At 43.5% G+C, this 25,075-nt stretch overlaps 1 protein-coding gene across 2 annotated transcripts in view; it reads left to right on the top strand.

Annotated features, from left to right (window-relative positions):
* The first annotated feature begins 22,774 nt into the window (after window positions 1–22,774).
* LOC133620301 (voltage-gated potassium channel KCNC1-like) overlaps window positions 22,775–25,075 on the top strand; it is a 105,805-nt gene continuing 103,504 nt past the window's right edge. For both annotated transcript variants that reach the window (XM_061981676.2, XM_061981675.2), the window contains exon 1: window positions 22,775–23,454. In XM_061981676.2, coding sequence (XP_061837660.1) covers window positions 22,912–23,454 — 543 coding nt within the window. In that variant the 5' untranslated portion in view covers window positions 22,775–22,911. The remainder of the gene's footprint in view (window positions 23,455–25,075) is intronic.

The following is a 25,075-nucleotide window of genomic DNA, read 5'->3' as shown; positions in this document are numbered from 1 at the left end:
CCCCGGGTGATTCCCTCGTTCTACTGGGGGACTTCAATGCTCATGTTGGCAACGACAGTGAAACCTGGAGAGGCGTGATTGGTAAGAATGGCCGCCTGGATCTGAACCCGAGCGGTGTTTTGTTATTGGACTTTTGTGCCCGTCACAGATTGTCCATAACAAACACCATGTTCAAACATAAGGGTGTCCATATGTGCACTTGGCACCAGGACACCCTAGGCCGCAGTTCCATGATCGACTTTGTAGTTGTGTCATCGGATTTGCGGCCTCATGTTTTGGACACTCGGGTGAAGAGAGGGCCGGAGCTTTCTACCGATCACCACTTGGTGGTGAGTTGGCTGCGATGGTGGGGGAGGATGCCGGACAGACCTGGCAGGCCCAAACACATTGTGAGGGTTTGCTGGGAACGTCTGGCAGAGTCTCCTGTCAGAGAGAGTTTCAATTCCCACCTCCGGAAGAACTTTGAACATGTCACGAGGGAGGTGCTGGACATTGAGTCCGAATGGACCATGTTCCGCGCCTCTATTGTCGAGGCCGCTGATTGGAGCTGTGGCCGCAAGGTAGTTGGTGCCTGTCGTGGCGGTAATCCTAGAACCCGTTGGTGGACACCGGCGGTGAGGGATGCCGTCAAGCTGAAGAAGGAGTCCTATCGGGTTCTTTTGGCTCATAGGACTCCTGAGGCAGCGGACAGGTACCGACAGGCCAAGCGGTGTGCGGCTTCAGCGGTCGCAGAGGCAAAAACTCGGACATGGGAGGAGTTCGGGGAAGCCATGGAAAACGACTTCCGGACGGCTTAGAAGCAATTCTGGACCACCATCCGCCGCCTCAGGAAGGGGAAGCAGTGCACTATCAACACCGTGTATGGCGAGGATGGTGTTCTGCTGACCTCGACTGCGGATGTTGTGGATCGGTGGAAGGAATACTTCGAAGACATCCTCAATCCCACCAACACGTCTTCCTATGAGGAAGCAGTGCCTGGGGAGTCTGTGGTGGGCTCTCCTATTTCTGGGGATGAGGTTGTTGAGGTAGTTAAAAAGCTCCTCGGTGGCAAGGCCCCAGGGTAGATGAGATCCGCCCGGAGTTCCTTAAGGCTCTGGATGCTGTGGGGCTGTCTTGGTTGACAAGGCTCTGCAGCATCGCGTGGACATCGGGGGCGGTGCCTCTGGATTGGCAGACCGAGGTGGTGGTTCCTCTCTTTAAGAAGGGGAACCGGAGGGTGTGCTCTAACTATCGTGGGATCACACTCCTCAGCCTTCCTGGTAAGGTCTATTCAGGTGTACTGGAGAGGAGGCTACGCCGGATAGTCGAACCTTGGATTCAGGAGGAACAGTGTGGTTTTCGTCCTGGTCGTGGAACTGTGGACCAGCTCTATACTCTCGGTAGGGTCCTTGAGGGTGCATGGGAGTTTGCCCAACCAGTCTACATGTGTTTTGTGGACTTGGAGAAGGCATTCGACCGTGTCCCTCGGGAAGTCCTGTGGGGAGTGCTCAGAGAGTATGGGGTATCGGACTGTCTGATTGTGGCAGTCCGCTCCCTGTATGCTCAGTGCCAGAGCTTGGTCCGCATTGCCGGCAGTAAGTCGGACACGTTTCCAGTGAGGGTTGGACTCCGTCAACGCTGCCCTTTGTCACCGATTCTGTTCATAACTTTTATGGACAGAATTTCTAGGCGCAGTCAAGGCTTTGAGGGGATCTGGTTTGGTGGCTGCAGGATTAGGTCTCTGCTTTTTGCAGATGATGTGGTCCTGATGGCTTCATCTGGCCAGGATCTTCAGCTCTCACTGGATCGGTTCGCAGCCGAGTGTGAAGCGACTGGGATGAGAATCAGCACCTCCAAGTCCGAGTCCATGGTTCTCGCCCGGAAAAGGGTGGAGTGCCATCTCCGGGTTGGGGAGGAGACCCTGCCCCAAGTGGAGGAGTTCAAGTATCTCGGAGTCTTGTTCACGATTGAGGGAAGAGTGGATCGTGAGATCGACAGGCGGATCGGTGCGGCGTCTTCAGTAATGCGGACGCTGTATCGATCCGTTGTGGTGAAGAAGGAGCTGAGCCGGAAGGCAAAGCTCTCAATTTACCGGTCGATCTACGTTCCCATCCTCACCTATGGTCATCAGCTTTGGGTTATGACCGAAAGGACAAGGTCACGGGTACAAGCGGCCGGAATGAGTTTCCTCCGCCGGGTGGCGGGGCTCTCCCTTATAGATAGGGTGAGAAGCTCTGCCATCCGGGGGGAGCTCAAAGTAAAGCCGCTGCTCCTCCACATCGAGAGGAGCCAGATGAGGTGGTTCGGGCATCTGGTCAGGATGCCACCCGAACGCCTCCCTAGGGAGGTGTTTAGGGCACGTCCGACCGGTAGGAGGCCGCGGGGAAGACCCAGGACACGTTGGGAAGACTATGTCTCCCGGCTGGCCTGGGAACGCCTCGGGGTCCCACAGGAAGAGCTGGACGAAATGGCTGGGGAGAGGAAAGTCTGGGCTTCCCTGCTTAGGCTGCTGCCCCCCGCGACCCGACCTCGGATAAGCGGAAGAAGATGGATGGATGGATGGATGGATGGATGGACTACTACAATATATACTAGTGCTACTATAATATATACTAGTACTACTACAATATATACTAGTACTATACAATATATACTAGTACTTCTACAATACATACAGCGGTGGTCAAAAGTTTACATACACTTGTAAAGAACATAATGTCATGGCTGTGTTGAGTTTCCAATCATTTCTACAAGTCTTATTTTTTTGTGATAGAGTGATTGGAGCACATACTTGTTGGTCACAAAAAACATTCATGAAGTTTGCTTCTTTTATGAATTTATTACGGGTCTACTGAAAATATGAGCAAATCTGCTGGGTCAAAAGTATACATACAGCAATGTTAATATTTGCTTACATGTCCCATGGCAAGTTTCACTGCAATAAGGCACTTTTGGTTTTGGTAGGTTTTGATTTTAGGTTGTCCTGAAGAAAACAGGCCCAGAGCATAATTCTACCACCACCATGCTTGACGGTGGGTATGGTGTTCCTGGGATTAAAGGCCTCACCTTTTCTCCTCCAAACATATTGCTGGGTATTGTGGCCAAAAAGTTTCATTTTTGTTTCATCTGACCACAGAACTTTCCTCCAGAAGGTCTTATCTTTGTCCATGTGTTAATGATGTATACTAGTACTACAATATATATAACACCTATGTAATATATACTAATAGTATGTTGGCTAGTATTACTACAATGTATACTAGTAGTAGACTAGTAGTAGTGTGTAGTACTGCACTGAAAGAGGAGAAAAGAAGAGAGAAAGAGTGTTAATGATGTATACTAGTACTACTACAATATATGATAACACCTATGTAATATATACTAGTAGTATGTTGCGTAGTATTACTACAATGTATACTACTAGTAGTAGTACCGCACTGAAAGAGTAGAAAAAAGAAGAGTGTTAATGATGTGATGGTCTGCAGTCTTTTCTCCATTTTGTGCAACTCAGCAATTATTTGTTCTACCTCTCTCTCTCTCGCTCTCTCTCTCTCTCATGCAGGGAGGAGGGAGAGAGAGAGAGGGAGTGATGCAAGAGAGAGAGAGAGAGAGAGAGAGAGAGAGAGAGAGAGAGAGAGAGAGAGAGAGATGAGATAAGTGGAGGGAGTGATAAAGAGAGAGAGAGAGATAAAGTGTGTGTGAAAGAGTGTAGAGAGAGAGAGAGAGAGAGAGAGAGACAGAGAGAGAGAGAGAGAGAGAGAGAGAGAGAGAGAGAAGCGATAGAATGATGAGCGAAGTGGAGGGAGTGATAAAGAGAGAGAGAGAGAGAGAGAGAGAGTGATAAAAAAATGTGTGAAAGAGAGAGGGAGAGAAAGGTACAGAGAGAGAGAGGTAGAGAGAGAGAGATACAGAGTGTGTGTGAAAGAGTGTAGAGAGAGAGAGAGAGAGTGACACAAAGTGTGTGTGTGTGTGAGAGAGAGAGAGAGAGTGATACAACGTGTGTGAAAGAGAGAGAGAGAAAGGAGAGAGAGGTAGAGAGGTAGAGGGAGAGAAGTGGAGAGAGTGATAAAGAGAGAAAGAGAGTGATACAAAGTGTGTGAAAGAGAGAGAAAGATAGGTAGAGAGAGAGACAGAAGTGGAGGGAGTGATGAGAGAAGTGGAGGGAGTGATAAAGAGAGAGAGCGAGAGAGATACAAAGTGTGTGAAAGAGTGTACAGAGAGAGAGAGAGGGAAAGAGAGGGTAGAGAGCGAGAGAGAGAGAGAAAAGTGGAGAGAGTGATAGAGAGAGAGAGGATGTAAGTGTTCAGGAGTCATCAGCTTATGCGTGTATTAGTATTATGTGTGTATTAGTGTTGTGTATATTAGTATTATTTGTGTATTAGTACTATGTGAGTATTAGTGTTGTGTGTATTAGTGTTGTGTGTATTAGTATTATGTGTGTATTAGTATTATGTGTGTATTAGTGTTGTGTGTATTAGTATTATGTGTGTATTAGTATTATGTGAGAATTAGTATTATGTGTGCATTAGTACTGTGTGTATTAGTGTTGTGTGTATTAGTATTATGTGTGTATTAGTGTTGTATGTATTAGTATTATGTGTGTATTAGTATTATGTGTGTATTAGTATAATGTGTGTATTAGTGTTGTGTGTATTAGTATTATGTGTGTATTGGTATTATGTGAGAATTAGTATTATGTGTGCATTCGTACTATGTGTGTATTAGTGTTGTGTGTAATAGTATTAAGTGTGTATTAGTATTATGTGAGTATTAGTGTTGTGTGTATTAGTGTTGTGTGTATTAGTATTATGTGTGTATTAGTTTTATGTGTGTATTAGTGTTGAGTGTATTAGTGTTGTGTGTATTAGTATTATGTGTGTATTAGTATTATGTGAGTATTAGTATTATGTGTGTATTAGTACAATGTGTGTATTAGTACTATGTGTGTATTAGTGTTGTGTGTATTAGTATTATGTGTGTATTAGTATTTTGTGAGTATTAGTGTTGTGTGTATTAGTATTATGTGAGTATTAGTATTATGTGAGTATTAGTGTTGTGAGTATTAGTATTATGTGTGTATTAGTATTATGTGAGTATTAGTATTATGTGTGTATTAGTACTGTGTGTATTAGTGTTGTGTGTATTAGTATTATGTGTGTATTAGCGTTGTGTGTATTAGTATTATGTGTGTATTAGTACTATGTGTGTATTAGTGTTGTGTGTATTAGTATTATGTGTGTATTAGTATTTTGTGAGTATTAGTGTTGTGTGTATTAGTATTATGTGTGTATTAGTATTATGTGAGTATTAATATTATGTGAGTATTAGTGTTGTGTGTATTAGTGTTGTGTGTATTAGTATTATGTGTGTATTAGTATTATGTGAGTATTAGTATTATGTGTGTATTAGTACTGTGTGTATTAGTGTTGTGTGTATTAGTATTAAGTGTGTATTAGTATTATGTGAGTATTAGTGTTGTGTGTATTAGTGATGTGTGTATTAGTATTATGTGTGTATTAGTTTTATGTGTGTATTAGTGTTGTGTGTATTAGTATTATGTGTGTATTAGTGTTGTGTGTATTAGTATTATGTGTGTATTAGTATTATGTGTGTATTAGTGTTGTGTGTATTAGTATTATGTGTGTATTAGTATTATGTGTGTATTAGTGTTGTGTGTATTAGTATTATGTGTGTATTAGTATTATGTGAGAATTAGTATTATGTGTGCATTAGTACTGTGTGTATTAGTGTTGTGTGTATTAGTATTATGTGTGTATTAGTGTTGTAGGTATTAGTATTATGTGTGTATTAGTATTATGTGTGTATTAGTATAATGTGTGTATTAGTGTTGTGTGTATTAGTATTATGTGTGTATTGGTATTATGTGAGAATTAGTATTATGTGTGCATTCGTACTATGTGTGTATTAGTGTTGTGTGTATTAGTATTAAGTGTGTATTAGTATTATGTGAGTATTAGTGTTGTGTGTATTAGTGTTGTGTGTATTAGTATTATGTGTGTATTAGTTTTATGAGTGTATTAGTGTTGTGTGTATTAGTGTTGTGTGTATTAGTATTATGTGTGTATTAGTATTATGTGAGTATTAGTATTATGTGTGTATTAGTACAATGTGTGTATTAGTACTATGTGTGTATTAGTGTTATGTGTATTAGTATTATGTGTGTATTAGTATTTTGTGAGTATTAGTGTTGTGTGTATTAGTATTATGTGAGTATTAGTATTATGTGAGTATTAGTGTTGTGTGTATTAGTATTATGTGTGTATTAGTATTATGTGAGTATTAGTATTATGTGTGTATTAGTACTGTGTGTATTAGTGTTGTGTGTATTAGTATTATGTGTGTATTAGCGTTGTGTGTATTAGTATTATGTGTGTATTAGTACTATGTGTGTATTAGTGTTGTGTGTATTAGTATTATGTGTGTATTAGTATTTTGTGAGTATTAGTGTTGTGTGTATTAGTATTATGTGTGTATTAGTATTATGTGAGTATTAATATTATGTGAGTATTAGTGTTGTGTGTATTAGTGTTGTGTGTATTAGTATTATGTGTGTATTAGTATTATGTGAGTATTAGTATAATGTGTGTATTAGTAGTGTGTATTAGTGTTGTGTGTATTAGTATTAAGTGTGTATTAGTATTATGTGAGTATTAGTGTTGTGTGTATTAGTGATGTGTGTATTAGTATTATGTGTGTATTAGTTTTATGTGTGTATTAGTGTTGTGTGTATTAGTGTTGTGTGTATTAGTATTATGTGTGTATTAGTATTATGTGAGTATTAGTATTATGTGTGTATTAGTACAATGTGTGTATTAGTACTATGTGTGTATTAGTGTTGTTTGTATTAGTATTATGTGTGTATTAGTATTTTGTGAGTATTAGTGTTGTGTGTATTTGTATTATGTGAGTATTAGTATTATATGAGTATTAGTGTTGTGTGTGTTAGTATTATGTGTGTATTAGTATTATGTGAGTATTAGTATTATGTGTGTATTAGTACTGTGTGTATTAGTGTTGTGTGTATTAGTATTATGTGTGTATTAGCGTTGTGTGTATTAGTATTGTGTGTGTATTAGTACTATGTGTGTATTAGTGTTGTGTGTATTAGTATTATGTGTGTATTAGTATTTTGTGAGTATTAGTGTTGTGTGTATTAGTATTATGTGTGTATTAGTATTATGTGAGTATTAATATTATGTGAGTATTAGTGTTGTGTGTATTAGTGTTGTGTGTATTAGTATTACGTGTGTATTAGTGTTGTGTGTATTAGTATTATGTGTGTATTAGTGTTGTGTGTATTAGTATTATGTGTGTATAAGTGTTGTGTGTATTAGTATTATGTGTGTATTAGTGTTGTGTGTATTAGTGTTGTGTGTATTAGTATTATGTGAGTATTAGCATTATGTGTGTATTAGTACTATGTGTGTATTAGTGTTGTGTGTATTAGTATTATGTGTGTATTAGTACTGTGTGTATTAGTGTTGTGTGTATTAGTATTATGTGTGTATTAGTGTTGTGTGTATTAGTATTATGTGTGTATTAGTGTTGTGTGTATTAGTATTATGTGTGTATAAGTGTTGTGTGTATTAGTATTATGTGTGTATTAGTGTTGTGTGTATTAGTGTTGTGTGTATTAGTATTGTGAGTATTAGCATTATGTGTGTATTAGTACTATGTGTGTATTAGTGTTGTGTGTATTAGTATTATGTGAGTATTAGTATTACGTGTGTATTAGTACTATGTGTGTATTAGTGTTGTGTGTATTAGTATTATGTGTGTATTAGTATTATGTGTGTAATAGTACTGTGTGTATTAGTGTTGTGTGTATTAGTATTATGTGTGTATTAGTATTATGTGTATTAGTGTTGTGTGTATTAGTGTTGTGTGTATTAGTATTTTGTGTGTATTAGTATTATGTGAGTATTAGTATTATGTGTGTATTAGTACTATGTGTGTATTAGTGTTGTGTGTATTAGTGTTGTGTGTATTAGTATTATGTGTGTATTAGTATTATGTGAGTATTAGTTTTATGTGTGTATTAGTACCATGTGTGTATTAGTGTTGTGTGTGTTAGTATTATGTGTGTATTAGTATTATGAGTGTATTAGTACTATGTGTGTATTAGTGTTGTGTGTATTAGTATTATGTGTGTATTAGTTTTATGTGTGTATTAGTGTTGTGTGTATTAGTATTATGTGTGTATTAGTATCATGTGTGTATTAGTGTTATGTGTGTTTTAGTATCAGTGTGTATTAGTATTATGTGTGTGTGGAGGTTGCCCTCCAGTGGGTTCCTCGGACCACCAAACACTGTCACGAGAGCCCGTATCTGGGTTACAACACTGTTTTATTTCCATAACAATAGTGCAGGTGTTTTGCTTTCCAGCAAATGTTTGTCTGCGTCTCGTGTCTCTCTCGCTCTCTCTCCAGCTCCAACAACGTGTCTCATTCCGGCTGCTGCTAATAAAGGCGGTGAGGTGATTAGATAACAAGGCCCAACTGGGCCATCCACTCACCTGTCGCTGTCTTCCGACAGGCCACGCCCCCTCCACATACCTCCACCGCCAGACTCAGGCCGGGAAGCCTTACGGCCGCTCCTAGTCCCCCCCACGTGAGGGAGCGGGAGAGGAAGTCAGCCACAGCCATCTGCGCCCCCGGTCTGTGGATTACTCTGAAATTGTAGGGTTGTAAAGCTAGATACCAACGGGTGATCCGCGCGTTGGCATCCTTCATGCGGTGGAGCCACTAGAGGTGTTTGTGGTCAGAGCAGAGGCTGAATGAGCGCCCCAGGAGGTAGTACCGGAGGGCCCCGACTGCCCACCGGATGGCGAGGCACTCCCTCTCCACGGTGCTGTACCTCGCCTCCCGCTCAGAGAGCTTCCGGCTGATGTACAGGATGGGGCGGTCGACGCCCCCCACCTGCTGGGACAAAACAGCTCGCAGCCCTCTGCCCGACGCGTCAGCCTGCAGACAAAACGGGAGAGAAAAATCAGGCATGTGCAGGACCGGCTCCTCGCAGAGGGCCTTCTTCACCCTCTCAAACGCCTGCTGGCACTGCTCCGTCCACTGGACCAGATCTGGAGCACCCTTTCGGGTGAGGTCAGTTAGTGGGCTGGTCAGGTCTGCGAACTGGTGGAAAACCTCCGGTAGTAACCTGCCAGTCTCAAAAACTGCCTCACCTCTTTTTTCGTCATGGGGGTTAGGCAGGCCGCAATTGCCGCTGTTTTATCTACTTGCGAGCGCACCTGCCCTCCTCCCAAGTGGTACCCCAAATACTGTACTTCCCTCCGGCAAACCGCACACTTCGCTGGGTTGGCCCTGCTTTAGGGACTCGAGCACCGCCCCTACCCGCTGCATGTGTTCTTCCCAGCCGCTACTCTGGTTGATGACGTCATCCAGATAGGCGGCCGCGTATGCAGCGTGAGGGCGCAGCACCCGATCCATGAGGCGCTGGAACATGGAGGGCGCACTGAACAAGCCGAAAGGAAGTGTCACAAATTGGTATAAACCTTCCGGAGTGGAACATTCCGTTTTTTCCTTGGACTCTGGCGACAAGGGAATTTGCCAGTAGCCCTTGGTCAAATCCAGTGTCATGAAAAAACGAGCAGTGCCCAGCCGATCCAGGAGCTCGTCGACCCGGGACATTGGGTAGGCGTCAAAACGTGACACCTCATTTACCTTGCGGTAATCCACACAGAACCACACAGACTCATCCTTCTTCCCTGCCAGAAGAAAGGGGCTGCACCACGCACTGTGTGACTCTTCTATTACCTCTAACTCCAGCATAGACTTTAATTCTTCCCGAACCACTTTGCGCTTGTGTTCGGGGACCCGGATAGGACCGAGACCGTACCGTAACACCCGGGCTGGTCTCAATGTGATGTTGGATGAGGTTCGTGTGGCCGGGCCGAGGGGAGAACACATCAGAAAAGCGCTGCTGCAGTTTGGCAACATCTGCTTTCTGCGCTAACGTGAGCTGATTATCACAGAGGAGAAGGGAGGGCGGGGCGGAGCGCGGAATCTCCGGCCCGAACTCCTCCTCCTCCTCGACAGGCTCCGCCTCTTTCCATACTTTCAGGAGGTTGAGATGGTAAATTTGGGTGTCTCCGCCCGGTCCAAGCGCCGGACCTCATAATCCACATCGCTCACTCGCCGTGTGACCACAAAGGGTCCTTGCCACTTGGCGAGTAATTTCGAGCTGGACGTCGGGAGTAATACAAGCACTTTTTCTACCGGTGAAAATTTCCTTAGCTGCGTCCCCCTGTTATACAAGCGCTGCTGACGTTCCTGGGCCCTGAGCAAATTCTCGCGTGACAAGTGCCCCACCGTGTGGAGTTTTGCTCCCAGGTCCATAACGTATTGAACTTCATTTTTGCTGGGGCTTGGACCTTCCTTACAGCTTTCCTTAATGAGGTCCAAAACCTCGCGCGGCTTCCTGCCGTATAATAATTCAAAGGGGGAAAACCCTGTGGAGGCCTGGGGAACCTCCGCATTGCAAACAGTAGGGGATCCAATCATTTATGCCAATTTGGTTTGTCCTCGTGCACGAGCTTACGGATTATGGATTTCAACGTCCTATTCAGCCGCTCTACCAAATCGTCGCAAAGGCGCCCATTACCACTGATTGATTGACCAGCTGGTAGTCCGGACAGGCCGCACACCAGCGGCGTACGTCTGCTCGGATGCCTGGCCAATAGAAACGAACCATTACCCTACTAACATACTGTACACACTAGACATACTGTATACACTGTACACACAGTACACAATAAACAAGCTGTACATACTGTACACACTAGACATACTGTACACACTAGACATACTGTACACACAGTACACACATTATACACTGTACATACTGTACAAACTAGACATACTGTACACACAATATACACTGTACACTCAGTATACACTGTACACTCTAGACATACTGTACATACAGTACATCAGAAGTGGAAGGATACAATGTGTACATACATGAAAGAGCCTAAAATCAATACAAAATAGATAATCAATATCTGACAGCACACATCTTCACTATGTTAAAAATCATACTCTACATCATGTTGACCCAACTAAGCATGTTACATTTAACATAACTTTGTTACAACAACAAATCATACTCTACATCATGTTGACCCAACCAAGCATGTTCACTTTAACATCTTAACTTTGTTACAAATCATACTCTACATCATGTTGACCCAACTAAGCATGTTCACTTTAACATCTTAACTTTGTTACAAATCATACTCTACATCATGTTGACCCAACGAAGCATGTTAAATTTAACATCTTAACTTTGTTACAAGAACAAATCATACTCTACATCATGTTGACCCAACTAAGCATGTTAACGTTAACATCTTAACTTTGTTACAAATCATACTCTACATCATGTTGACCCAACTGAGCATGTTCACTTTAACATCTTAACTTTGTTACAAATCATACTTTACATCATGTTGACCCAACTAAGCATGTTAAATTTAACATCTTAACTTTGTTACAACAACAAATCATACTCTACATCATGTTGACCCAACTAAGCATGTTCACTTTAACGTCTTAACTTTGTTACAAGAACAAATCATACTCTACATCATGTTGACCCAACTAAGCATGTTAACGTTAACATCTTAACTTTGTTACAAATCATACTCTACATCATGTTGACCCAACTAAGCATGTTCACTTTAACATCTTAACTTTGTTACAAATCATACTCTACATCATGTTGACCCAACTAAGCATGTTAAATTTAACATCTTAACTTTGTTACAACAACAAATCATACTCTACATCATATTGACCCAACTAAGCATGTTCACTTTAACATCTTAACTTAATTACCAGAACAAATCATACTCTACATCATGTTGACCCAACTAAGCATGTTAACGTTAACATATTAACTTTGTTACAAATCATACTCTACATCATGTTGACCCAACTAAGCATGTTCACTTTAACATCTTAACTTTGTTACAAATCATACTCTACATCATGTTGACCCAACTAAGCATGTTAAATTTAACATCTTAACTTTGTTACAACAACAAATCATACTCTACATCATGTTGACCCAACTAAGCATGTTCACTTTAACGTCTTAACATTGTTACAAGAACAAATCATACTCGACATCATGTTGCCACAACTAAGCATGTTCAAGTGTAAACATGGTTAAATGAAGTACAAATATCAATACTGCGGTAGTATTTGGTCACTACACCAGTTAGAACACACTGTTCAGTATCGTGGCCACTGGTTGGCTCAGCCTCAGACGGCATGACTAACATTAGCATGCTAACTTTTTAACACCTCAGTCATAGGACTTGGTACTTGACACACGTTAACTGTTAGCATACTGACATTAGCATGCTAACTTTTTTAGACAATTATACAGCCAAACTCCTCCGTCATACGACTTAGTACTTGTCATGTCTGTGTAATCATGTTTTGTCTTAGTCATGTTTTGTTTAGTTTCTGGCTTTTTCACTCCCTTGTCTTGTCACCATAGTTACCCATTAGTTTCACCTGTCATGTCACGCACCTGTTTTGAGTCACGCACCTGTTGTTAATCATGTCTGTGTTATTTAAGCTTTTCATTTTCTGTTGTTCGTCCTGGAGTCATAGCCTTTCTCACCCTGCTATCCTCGCATTTATGCCCCCTGTCACACTCTGTCCACGTCTGCGCACTTCATGTCCATGCCAAGTAAGTTTGTTTATTATTGCCACAGTTAGTGTTTTTTATTGTTCATAGTTTTTTGCCCCCGTGCAAGTCTTTTGTTTTCATTAGTCAAGTTTGTACATCCGCCTTGAGCGCGCCTTTTGTTCTTTTGAGTGTTATTATTAAAAATGTATTTACCTTCAAGCCATGTCCGATCCAAATCCTTTTGCATCTTGGGAAAACAAAAACTCCACAGTCCAAGTCATGACAGTACTACACACACTAACTGTTAGCATGCTAACGTTAGTATTGTAGCATATTGACATTAGCATGGTAACTTTCTAGGCAATTTTACAGCCAAACACCTCAGAGTCATATGACTTGGTACCTGACACACGCCAACTGTTAGCATGTTAACGTTAGCATTTCAGCATACTGACATTAGCGTGGCAACTTCTTTTGCCAATTTTGCAGCCAAACACCTCAGTCATATGACTTGCTACTTGATCAATGCTAGCTATTTTTTAGCTAATTTTACATGCGTACGCTTTCTAATCAAATGACTTGGTACTTGACCTATACTAACTATTAGCATGTTAACGTTAGCATTTCAGCATACTAACATTAGCGTGGCAACTACTTTAGCCAATTTTGCAGCCAAACACCTTAGTATTATGACTTGGTACTTGATCCATGCAAACTTTTTTTTTAGCTAATTTTACATGCATACGCTTTCTAGTCATATGACTTGGTACTTGACACACGCTAACTGTTAGCATGTTAACGTTAGCATTTTAACATGCTAACATTAGCATGGCAACTTCTTTAGCCAATTTTGCAGCCAAACACCTCAGTCACGCTTTCTAGTCATATGACTTGGTACGTGATACATGTTAACTTTTTTTTTTTTTTCTTTTTTTCCCCGCTAATTTTACATGCATTTGCTTTCTAGTCATCTTGGTACTTAACGTATACTAACTGTTAGCATGTTAATGTTAGCATTTTAGCATACTAACATTAGCGTGGCAACTTCTTTATAGCCAATTTTGCAGTCACGCTTTCTAATCATATGACTTGGTACTTGTTAAATGTTAACTTTTTTTTTAGCTAATTTTACATGCGTACGCTTTCTAATCATATGACTTGGTACTTGACCTATACTAACTATTAGCATGTTAACGTTAGCATTTCAGCATACTGACATTAGCGTGGCAACTTCTTTAGCCAATTTTGCAGCCAAACACCTCAGTATTATGACTTGGTACTTGATCCATGCAAACTTTTTTTTTTTAGCTAATTTTACATGCGTATAATTTCTAGTCATATGACTTGGTACTTGACACCCGCTAACAGTTAACATGTCAATGTTAGCATTTTAACATGCTAACATTAGCATGGCAACTTCTTTAGTGAATTTTGCAGCCGAACACCTCAGTCACGCTTTCTAGTCATATGACTTGGTACTTGATGTATACTAACTGTTAGCATGCTCATGTTAGTATTTTAGCACATTAACATTAGCATGGAAACTTTTTAGGCAATTTTACAGCCAAACACCTCAGAAACCTATGACTTGGTACTTGGCACACGCTAACGGTTAGCATGTCAATGTTAGCATTTTAGCATACTAACATTAGCGTGGCAACTTCTTTAGCCAATTTTGCAGTTGAACACCTCAGTCATATGACTTAGTACTTGATACATGCTAACTTGTTTGTTTGTTTTTAAAGCTAATTTCACATGCGTACGCTTTCTAGTCATCTGACTTGGTACTTGACACACGCTAACTGTTAGCATGTTAACATTAGCATACTTACATTAGCATGGCAACTTCTTTAGCCAATTTTGCAGCCGAACACCTCAGTTATTTGACTTGGTACTTGATACATGTTAACTTTTATTTCAATTCTTTTTAGCAAATTTTCCATGCGTACGCTTTGTAGTCATATGACTTGGTACTTGACGTATACTAACTGTTAGCATGCTAACGTTAGCATTTCAGCTTGATTAGCCCATTTCAGCATTCACATGCAAGTTCTCCCAAAACTGGACATTCTATTTTTTTTGTGTATTGTTCAATACACAAAACTTCTAACCCCTCTGCTTCACGGTGGCAGAGGGGTTAGTGCATCTGCCTCACAATACGAAGGTCCTGAGTAGTCTTGGGTTCAATCCCGGGCTCGGGATCTTTCTGTGTGGAGTTTGCATGTCCTCCCCGTGACTGCGTGGGTTCCCTCCGGGTACTCCGGCTTCCTTCCACTTCCAAAGACATGCACCTGGGGATAAGTTGATTGGCAACACTAAATTGGCCCTAGTGTGTGGATGTGAGTGTGAATGTTGTCTGTCTATCTGTGTTGGCCCTGCGATGAGGTGGCGACTTGTCCAGGGTGTACACCGCCTTCCGCCCGATTGTAGCTGAGATAGGCTCCAGCGCCCCCCGCGACCCCAAAGGGAATAAGCGGTAGAAAATGGATGGATGTTCAATGTATTTGATTTTGTCTTTAGAAAGTTCGATAAAAAACGAAAAAACAAGCTGCGGGGCCGCACTTTGGACACACCTTCTTTACATCAAAGGAGTACTTTTAGTGAGAGTGATCCAGTATTTGCCATGGAGACTCCTCCTACTCCTCTCTCTCCTTCTGGGGGACACCTTGCATGCTGACACACACACACACACACACACACACACACACACACACACACACACACACTCTTGTATTTGTTACCTTCCTGAGACCTCCGAAAAATGCCTCCCTCTAGTATTATAATAAAAGTCGTAATTTTACTCACCATCCATCAATCCATCCGTCTTCTTTCGCTTATCCGAGGTGGGGTCGCGGGGGCAGCAGCCTAAGCAGGGAAGCCCAGACTTTCCTCTACCCAGCCACTTCGTCCAGCTCTTCCCGGGGGATCCCGAGGCGTTCCGAGGCCAGCCGGGAGACAGTCTTCCCAATGTGTCCTGGGTCTTCCCCGTGGCCTTCTACCGGTCAGACGTGCCCTAAACACCTCCCTAGGGGGGCGTTCGGGTGGCATCCTGACCAGATGCCCGAACCACCTCATCTGGCTCCTCTCCATGTGGAAGAGCAGCGGCTTTATTTTGAGCTCCCCCCCGGTGACAGAGCTTCTCACCCTATCTCTAAGGGAGAGCCCCGCCACCCGGCTGAGGAAACTCATTTCGGCCGCTTGTACCCGTGATTTTGTCCTTTCGGTCATAACCCAAAGCTCATGACCATAGGTGAGGATGGGAACGTAGATCGACCGGTAAATTGAGAGCTTTGCCTTCCGGCTCAGCTCCTTCTTCACCACAACGGATCGATACAGCATCCGCATTACTGAAGACGCCGCATCGATCCGCCTGTCGATCTCACGATCCACTCTTCCCTCACTCATGAACAAGACTCTTAGGTACTTGAACTCCTCCACTTGGGGCAGGGTCTCCTCCCCAACCCGGATATGGCACTCCACCCTTTTCCGGGCGAGAACCATGGACTCTGACTTGGAGGTGCTGATTCTCATCCCAGTCGCTTCACACTCGGCTGCGAACCGATCCGGTGAGAGCTGAAGATCCTGGCCAGATGAAGCCATCAGGACCACATCATCTGCAAAAAGCAGAGACCTAATCCTGCAGCCACCAAACCGGATCCCCTCAACGCCTTGACTGCGCCTAGAAATTCTGTCCATAAAAGTTATGAACAGAATCGGTGACAAAGGGCAGCCTTGGCGGAGTCCAACCCTCACTGGAAACGTGTCCAACTTACTGCCGGCAATGCGGACCAAGCTCTGACACTGATCGTACAGGGAGCGGACCGCCACAATCAGACAGTCCGATACCCCATACTCTCTGAGCACTCCCCACAGGACTTCCCGAGGGACACGGTCGAATGCCTTCTCCAAGTCCACAAAACACATGTAGACTGGTTGGGAAAACTCCCATGCACCCTCAAGGTCCCTGCCGAGAGTATAGAGCTGGTCCACAGTTCTACGACCAAGACGAAAACCACACTGTTCCTCCTGAATCCGAGGTTCGACTATCTGGTGTAGCCTCCTCTCCAGTTCACCTGAATAAACCTTACCGGGAAGGCTGAGGAGTGTGATCCCACGATAGTTGGAACACACCCTCCGGTTCCCCTTCTTAAAGAGAGGAACCACCACCCCGGTCTGCCAATCCAGAGGTACTTCCCCCGATGTCCACGCGATGCTGCAGAGTCTTGTCAACCAAGACAGCCCCACAGCATCCAGAACCTTAAGGAACTCTGGGCGGTTCTCATCTGAGGAGCTTTTTAACTACCTCATCAACCTAACCCCCAGAAATAGGAGAGCCCACCACGGATTCCCCAGGCACTGCTTCCTCATAGGAAGACGTGTTGGTGGGATTGAGGAGGTATTCGAAGTATTCCCTCCACCGATCCACAACATCCGCAGTCCAGGTCAGCAGAACACCATCCGCACCATACACAGTGTTGACAGTGCACTGCTTCCCCTTCCTGAGGTGGCGGATGGTGGTCCAGAATCGCTTCGAAGCCATCCGGAAGTCCTTTTCCATGGCTTCCCCGAACTTCTCCCATGTCCGAGCTGAAGCCGCACACCGCTTGGCCTGTTGGTACCTGTCCACCGCCTCCGGAGTCCTATGAGCCAAAAGAACCCGATAGGACTCCTTCTTTAGCTTGGCGGCATCCCTCACCGCCGGTGTCCACCAACGGGTTCTAGGATTACCGCCACGACAGGCACCAACTATCTTGCGGTCACAGCTCCAATCAGCCGCCTCGACAATAGAGGTGCGGAACATGGTCCACTCGGACTCAATGTCCAGCACCTCCCTTGTGGCATGTTCAAAGCTCTTCCGGAGGGGGGAATTGAAACTCTCTCTGACAGGAGACTCTGCCAGACGTTCCCAGCAGACCCTCACAATGCGTTTGGGCCTGCCAGGTCTGTCCGGCATCCTCCTCCACCATCGCAGCCAACTCACCACCAGGTGGTGATCGGTAGAAAGCTCCGGCCCTCTCTTCACCCGAGTGTCCAAAACATGAGGCCGCAAATCCGATGACACAACTACAAAGTCGATCATGGAACTGCGGCCTAGGGTGTCCTTGTGCCAAGTGCACATATGGACACCCTTATGTTTGAACATGGTGTTCGTTATGGACAATCTGTCAGGAGCACAAAAGTCCAATAACATAACACCACTCGGGTTCAGATCCGGGCGGCCATTCTTCCCAATCACGCCTCTCCAGGTTTCACTGTCGCTGCCAACATGAGCGTTGAAGTCCCCCAGGAGGACAAGGGAATCACCCGGGGTAGCACTTTCCAGTACTCCCTCGAGTGTATACAAAAAGGGTGGGTACTCTGAACTGCTGTTTGGTGCGTAAGCACAAACAACAGTCAGGCTACCCTCTCGTCCACTGGGTTGAACTCCAACGTACAGGCTTTTAGCCGTGGGGCAACAGGAATTGCTACCCCAGCTCGTCGCTTCTCACTGCGTGCAACGCCAGTGTGGAAGAGAGTCCAGCCCCTCTCGAGAGAACTGGTTCCAGAGCACTTGCTGTGCGTCGAGGTGAGACCGACTATATCCAGCCGGAACTTCTCTACCTCGCCCACTAGCTCAGGCTCCTTCCCCCCCAGCGAGGTGACGTTCCACGTCCCAAGAGCTAGCTCATGTAGCCGAGGATCAGACCGCCAAGTGCCCTGCCTTCGGCTTCCGCCCAGCTCACGATGCACCCGACCTCTATGGCCCCTCCCATGAGTGGTGAGCCCATTGGACGGGTGACCCACGTTGCCTCTTTGTGCTGTGCCCGGCCGGGCCCCATGGGGACAGGCCCAGCCACCAGGCGCTCGCCACCGTGGCCCAACTCCGGGCCTGGCTCTAGATGGGGGCCCCGGTGACCCCCGTCCGGGCGAGCGAAAACTGAGTCCTTGTTGTTGCATTCTCATAGATGTCTTCGAGCTGCTCTTTGTCTGATCCCTCACCTAGGACCTGTTTGTCTTGGGAGGCCCTACCAGGGGGCATGAAAGCCCCCGGACAACATAGCTCCTAGGATCATTGGGACACGCAAACTCCTCTACCACGGTAAGGTGGCAGCTCGGAGAGAAGATTTTTTTTCAATTTAATTTTACTCACTGCAAGTCAAAATTTTACAAGAAAAAAATGCAATACTATGGTAAAAGTTGGAATTTTACTCAATAACAGTCGCAAATTTACAAGAAAAGCTTAACATTTTGTCAATTTTATGAAAAGAGTCGTAATTTTACTCAACAAAAGTCACAATTTTATAAGAAAACCGTAAAATGTTGGCAATATTATAATAATAATCTGAATTTTACTTAGCAAAATTATGACAAAAGTCATAATTTTACTCCAAAAATGTCACTAAAGTCCGAATTTTATGTGCCAAATGTCACCATTTTGCATTAAAAAGTAATAATTTTACATGAAACAGTAAAAATTTTATGAGAAAATATTACAGAAACAGAAACACAAAATATGAGAAATTATTCCCAATTTTATAAGAAAAAAGTCGACACATTGTGAGGAAAAAGACTGATTTTAGTTAATTTTCTTTTTTTTAAATTGTTTTTTAATCTTTATTATTTAGACTTAGACTTCCTTTTTATTGTCATTCAAATGTGAACTTTACAGTACAGATAAGAAGGTTGCTTTAGCTCATGGTAGTGCAGGATAAAAGAGCAATAAGGTGCAGATATAAATAAATAGATTACTGTACAGATAAATATATTGCACTTTTGCATATGCATCCACGTTTATGGATGTATGTTATATTGTCTTTATTTTCCAGCCACTTCATCCATTTTTGGGGGGAATTGAGGGGATTATTATGATGCGTTCAATAGTCTTATGGCCTGAGGGAAGAAGCTGTTACACAACCAGGAGGTTCTGCTACGGAGGCTGTGGAACCTCTTTGTAGAGTCCAGCAGTGAAAACAGTCCTTGGTGGGGGTGGGAGGAGTCTCTGCAGATTTTCTGAGCCCTGGTCAGGCAGCGGCTTTTTGCGATCTCCTGGATAGGAGGAAGAGGAGTCCTGATGATCCTTTCCACCGCCTTTACCACTCTCTGCAGACTTCCAGTTTGTGGCACTGCAGGCTCCAATTCAGACAGAGATGCAGTTGCTCTCTATAGTACCTCTGTAAAATGTGCTGAGAACGGGGGGAGGGAGCTGTGCTCTTTTCATCCAACGCAAAAAGTGTATGCACTGCTGAGCTCTTTTTAAAAGTGTGTAGGGACCAGGTCATATTGTCAGTTATCTGCACCCGGGAACTTGGTGCTGCTTACTATCTCCACTGCTGTGCCGTTGATGTAGAGTGGAGCGTGGCTGGACTGGTGCCTCCTGAAGTCGACGATGATCTCCTTGGTCTTGTCGACGTTCAGGACCAGGTTGTTGGTTCTGTACCAGTCAACCAGATGTTTCACCTCCTCCCTGTAGTCCATGTCGTTGTTGTCATGGATGAGGCCCACTACTGTTGTCGTCCGCATACTTCACAATGTGGTTAGTAGTGGACCTGGCGCAGCAGTCATGGGTCATCAACGTAGACAGCAGCGGACTCAGGACGCAGCCCTGGGGGGAGCCGGTGCTCAGGGAGATGGCACTGGAGGTGTTGTTGCCCACTGTCACAGATTGGGGTCTGTCTGTGAGGAAGTCAAGCAGCCAGTTGCATAGGGGGGTACTGAATCCAAGGGGGGCCAGTTTGTTCACCAAGTGCTGCGGGATGATGGTGTTGAACGCCGAGCTGAAGTCCAGAAACAACATCCGCACGTGTGTGTCCTTTCTTTCCAGATGTTCTAAGCTCAGGTGGAGTGCAGAGGAGATGGCGTCCTCTGTAGAGCGGTTAGGGCGATAAGAAAACTGGTACGGGTCAAATGTGGGGGGAAGTCTGGAGACAATGTAGTCCTTTACCAGCCTCTCCAAGCACTTCATTATGATGGGGGTGAGTGCCACGGGGCACTCACTTTACTTCAAATTATTACAGTATGTCTCTCTATAGATATATATATATATATATATATATATATACATATATATATATATATATATATATTAGAGATGCGCGGTTTGCGGGCACAACCGCGGAGTCCGCGGATTATCCGCGGATCGGGCGGATGAAATTTTAAAAAATTAGATTTTATCCGCGGGTCGGGTCGGGTGGTTGAAATAAAAATGTTTTTTATTTTAAACAGATTCAGGCGGGTGGCAGTTAAACCAATTCGGAAATATATATACATAGTTAAATGTTGTTACCCACATACGAAAAACGAGCAGGCACCTGCTGCATATGCCACAACAGAAGAAAAAAAAAAAAAGAGATGGACACTTTTACGGAGCGGAGAAGGGACGCCTCGCCGGGGTCCGGGACCGAGGCCCCTTCCCCCGAGAGGGCCTCACCGGGAGCCGTAGCTGAGGCGATCCGCGAGAAGGGCCCGACGCACGTCCAGGGTCACCACCGCGCCCACTGCACCGACACCCCGCCTCGTCCGCCTTCGCCGCGGCCGGCGTCACGCACAGCAGGTAAGCAGCTTACCTGCCCGCCACCCCCGTGGCCGGGGGCTCGTAACAGGGGTCACTCCGCGCGCTCCGCCCGCGCAGCTTACCTGCCCGCCACCCTTGTTGCCGGGGGCGCGTAACAGGGATCACTCCGCGCGCAGTGCGCTCACGAAAGGGGTGGGGCTCACCCTGGTTGATATAGACAGCAGCTAGGACGGTGGCCATGGAAGTTGGAACCCGCTAAGGAGTGTGTGACAACCCACCTGCCGAATCAACTAGCCCTGAAAATGGATGGCGCTGGAGCGTCGGGCCCATATACCCGGCCGTCGCCGGCAGCGAGACGCGCTTGGAGGTGCGCTCAGCGCGGCTCCCATATGATTGCGCACTGGTGTGCGTCTGGGTCGTGACAGCGTGGCACGCGAATGTCTGTGCTGCATTGGATCAGTCTCCTTTCTTTAACAGGCAAAAGCTTTATAACCTCACTAATGCCTTGCATCGTCTATATTAGATATATAACAACGGGCGGGTGCGGGCGGATGCGGTTCTGATCAAATGTTAGATCGGGTGGATTGCGGATGGTTGACGACTTTCTGATGCGGTTGCGGATGAAATAATTGCCTATCCGCGCATCTCTAATATATATATATATATATTTATTTATTTATTTTTAATTAATTTTGGCCAAAGGGGGCGCATTTCAATTTCTTACACACACTTGTTATTACATATGTTAGCCAGAGGGGGAGCACTTTTAAAAGCGACACACAGTCAATTTGAAAAATCCCTCCTTTTTGGGACCACCCTCATTTTGATAGATTTCACCATCAGGGGTGCAAATGAGATCTCTATTTGTTTGTTTTTTGTAATGTGCTTAAAGCCGATGACAAAGGAGTGCTCAAATAGTTGGCAATTGTATGAAAAGAGTCGTAATTTTACTTGACAAAAGTCACAATTTTATAGGAAAACTTAAAAATGTTGGCAATATTATAATAATAATCGGAATTTTACTTGGCAAAATTATGACAAAAGTCAGCTCTTCACCTGGTGGTTTTTTTTCGGGGATTAATAGGGAAGTCCTTCTTTAGCTGCCGTCTTGTTTTATCATATATACTGCCTTTGCACCTGTCAATGTTTACTTTTGTATGCATGTTAAATCGACAAAAAAATCCTGACTTTGGAGCAATGTTCACAGACTAGTATTTGGCTCTCTATAAGATGCAATGTTATTGGGACCATGATTTATGCCATCACTTGTGCACACCTCCTCATATGGAAGCTACTTTTCCTTCGTGATGTCTCAAGAAGGGTAGAAATACAAGAACACACAAACACATACACACACACACACATATTCTTGTATTTGAAGCCTTCTTGAGACCTCTGAAAAATGCCTACCTCTAGTATTATGATAAAAGTCTTAATTTTACTAAGTAAAAAGTAGTAAAAAAATGTTTTGAATTGAAAGGAGTACTTTTAGTGAGAGTGATCCAGTATTTGCCATGGAGACTCCTCCTACTCCTCTCTCTCCTTCTGGGGGACACCTTGCATGCTGGGACACACACACACACACACACACACACACACACACACACACACACACACACACACACACACACACACACACACACACACACGTGTATATATAAGCAGGACTCGGGAGAAGGAGAAGAAGTACCGGACAAGCAGCGTCGTCGTCCTCCATCGCGGTCTCCTCACTTCCGAGTCCCAAAGAATGTCCGATCGGCGCCATGACTTGCTCGGCGTCAGATAGCGAGAAGATCGTCATCAACTGCGGCGGAGTCCGCCACCAGACGTACCGCAGCACGCTGAAGACGCTGCCGGGCACGCGGCTGTCGTGGCTGACGGAGCCCGACGCCTTCAGCAACTTCGACTACGACCCCAAGTGCGACGAGTTCTTCTTCGACCGCCACCCCGCCACCTTCGCCTTCATCCTCAACTACTACCGCACCGGCAAGCTGCACTGCCCCGGGGACGTGTGCGGTCCTCTGTTCGAGGAGGAGCTCGCCTTCTGGGGCATCGACGAGACGGACGTGGAGGCGTGCTGCTGGATGAACTACCGCCAGCACCGCGACGCCGAGGAGGCCCTGGACAGCTTCGAGAACCCCGAGCCCGACGCGCCCGACGAGGACCCGGCACTCACCGGCGGCGCCGACGGAGACCTGAAGCGGCTGTGCGTGCAGGAGGACGGCCGCCGCGCCACCTGGTGGCAGGTGTGGCAGCCCAACATGTGGGCGCTCTTCGAGGACCCCTACTCGTCCAAGTACGCCCGGGTGAGTGACCCGCGTCCGCCTCTCGTTGGGTGAATGCTCCAAAACATTCACACATATATGCTTTTCTACACCAACATTCATCCACATCTAATTATTATTATTATTAGTATTATTATTATTATTATTATTTTGGGAATGCTCCAAATCATTCACACATATGCTTTTCTACACCAACATTCATCCATTTATTAATATTATTATTGTCTGAATGCTCCAAATCATTCACACATATGCTTTTCTACACCAAAATTCATCCATTTATTATTATTATTAATTATTGTGTGAATGCTCCAAAACATTCACACATATGCTTTTCTACACCAGCATTCATCCATTTATTATTATTATTATTATTATTGTGTGAATGCTCCAAAACATTCACACATGCTTTTCTACACCAACATTCATCCATTTATTATTATTTTTATTGTGTGAATGCTCCAAAACATTCACACATATGCTTGTCTACACCAACATTCGTCCATTTATTATTATTATTATTATTTTTATTATTATGATCATTATTATCATTATTGTGTGAATGCTCCAAAACATTCACACATATGCTTTTCTGCACTAACATTCATCCATTTATTAATATTATTATTATTATTGTGTGAATGCTCCAAAACATTCACACATATGCTTTTCTACACCAACATTCATCCATTTCTTCTTCTTCTTCTTATTATTGTGTGAATGCTCCAAAACATTCACACATATGCTTTTCTACACCAACATTCAACCATTTATTATTATTATTATTATTATTATTATTATTATTATTATTATTATTATTATTATTGTGTGAATGCTCTAAATCATTCACACATATGCTTTTCTACACCAACATTCATCCATTTATTATTATTATTGTTATTATTATTATTATTATTATTATTATTATTATTATTATTGTGTGAATGCTCCAAAACATTCACACAAATGCTTTTCTACACCAACATTCATCCATTTATTATTATTTTTATTATTATTATTATTGTGTGAATGCTCCAAAACATTCACACATATGCTTTTCTACACCAACATGCATCCATTTATTATTATTATTATTTTATTATTATTATTATTATTATTATTATTATTATTACTATTATTACTTCAACATCTCTCCACATCTCTTTGAAAAATTTCAACACCGACCATTTCAACTCATTCTGACCATTCAAGTTTTTTACCATTTTCAAAAAAATCCCGCTTTTCACGAAATTCACCATTTTTTTCTGAAATTCCCATTGAAATCAATGGGACATTTTTTAAAGTTCCACAAGTCCCACATTTTTCATCTGATTCAAACTGTTCCAACTTCAAAATATTCAACCTGTTCAGAAATTGTGTTCTACTTCACCAATTCTAAAAAAAAATCCCGGATTTCCTATAATTCCTTCTTTTTTTTTTTTGCATTTTCCTCATTGAAAATGAATGGTTTATTCTAGATCATTATTCTTGGTTCAGTTTTAGGTTTATTCCAGATCATCATTCTTGGTACAGTTTTAGGTTTATTCTAGATCATCATTCTTGGTTAAATTTTAGTTTTTTTCTTGATCATCATTCTTGGTTCAGTTTTAGGTTTATTCTCGATCATCATTCTTGGTTCAGT

Source organism: Nerophis lumbriciformis, linkage group LG24, assembly GCF_033978685.3.
Source record: "Nerophis lumbriciformis linkage group LG24, RoL_Nlum_v2.1, whole genome shotgun sequence".
Lineage (NCBI taxonomy): Eukaryota > Metazoa > Chordata > Actinopteri > Syngnathiformes > Syngnathidae > Nerophis > Nerophis lumbriciformis.
This window is presented reverse-complemented; position numbering and strand designations above follow the sequence as displayed.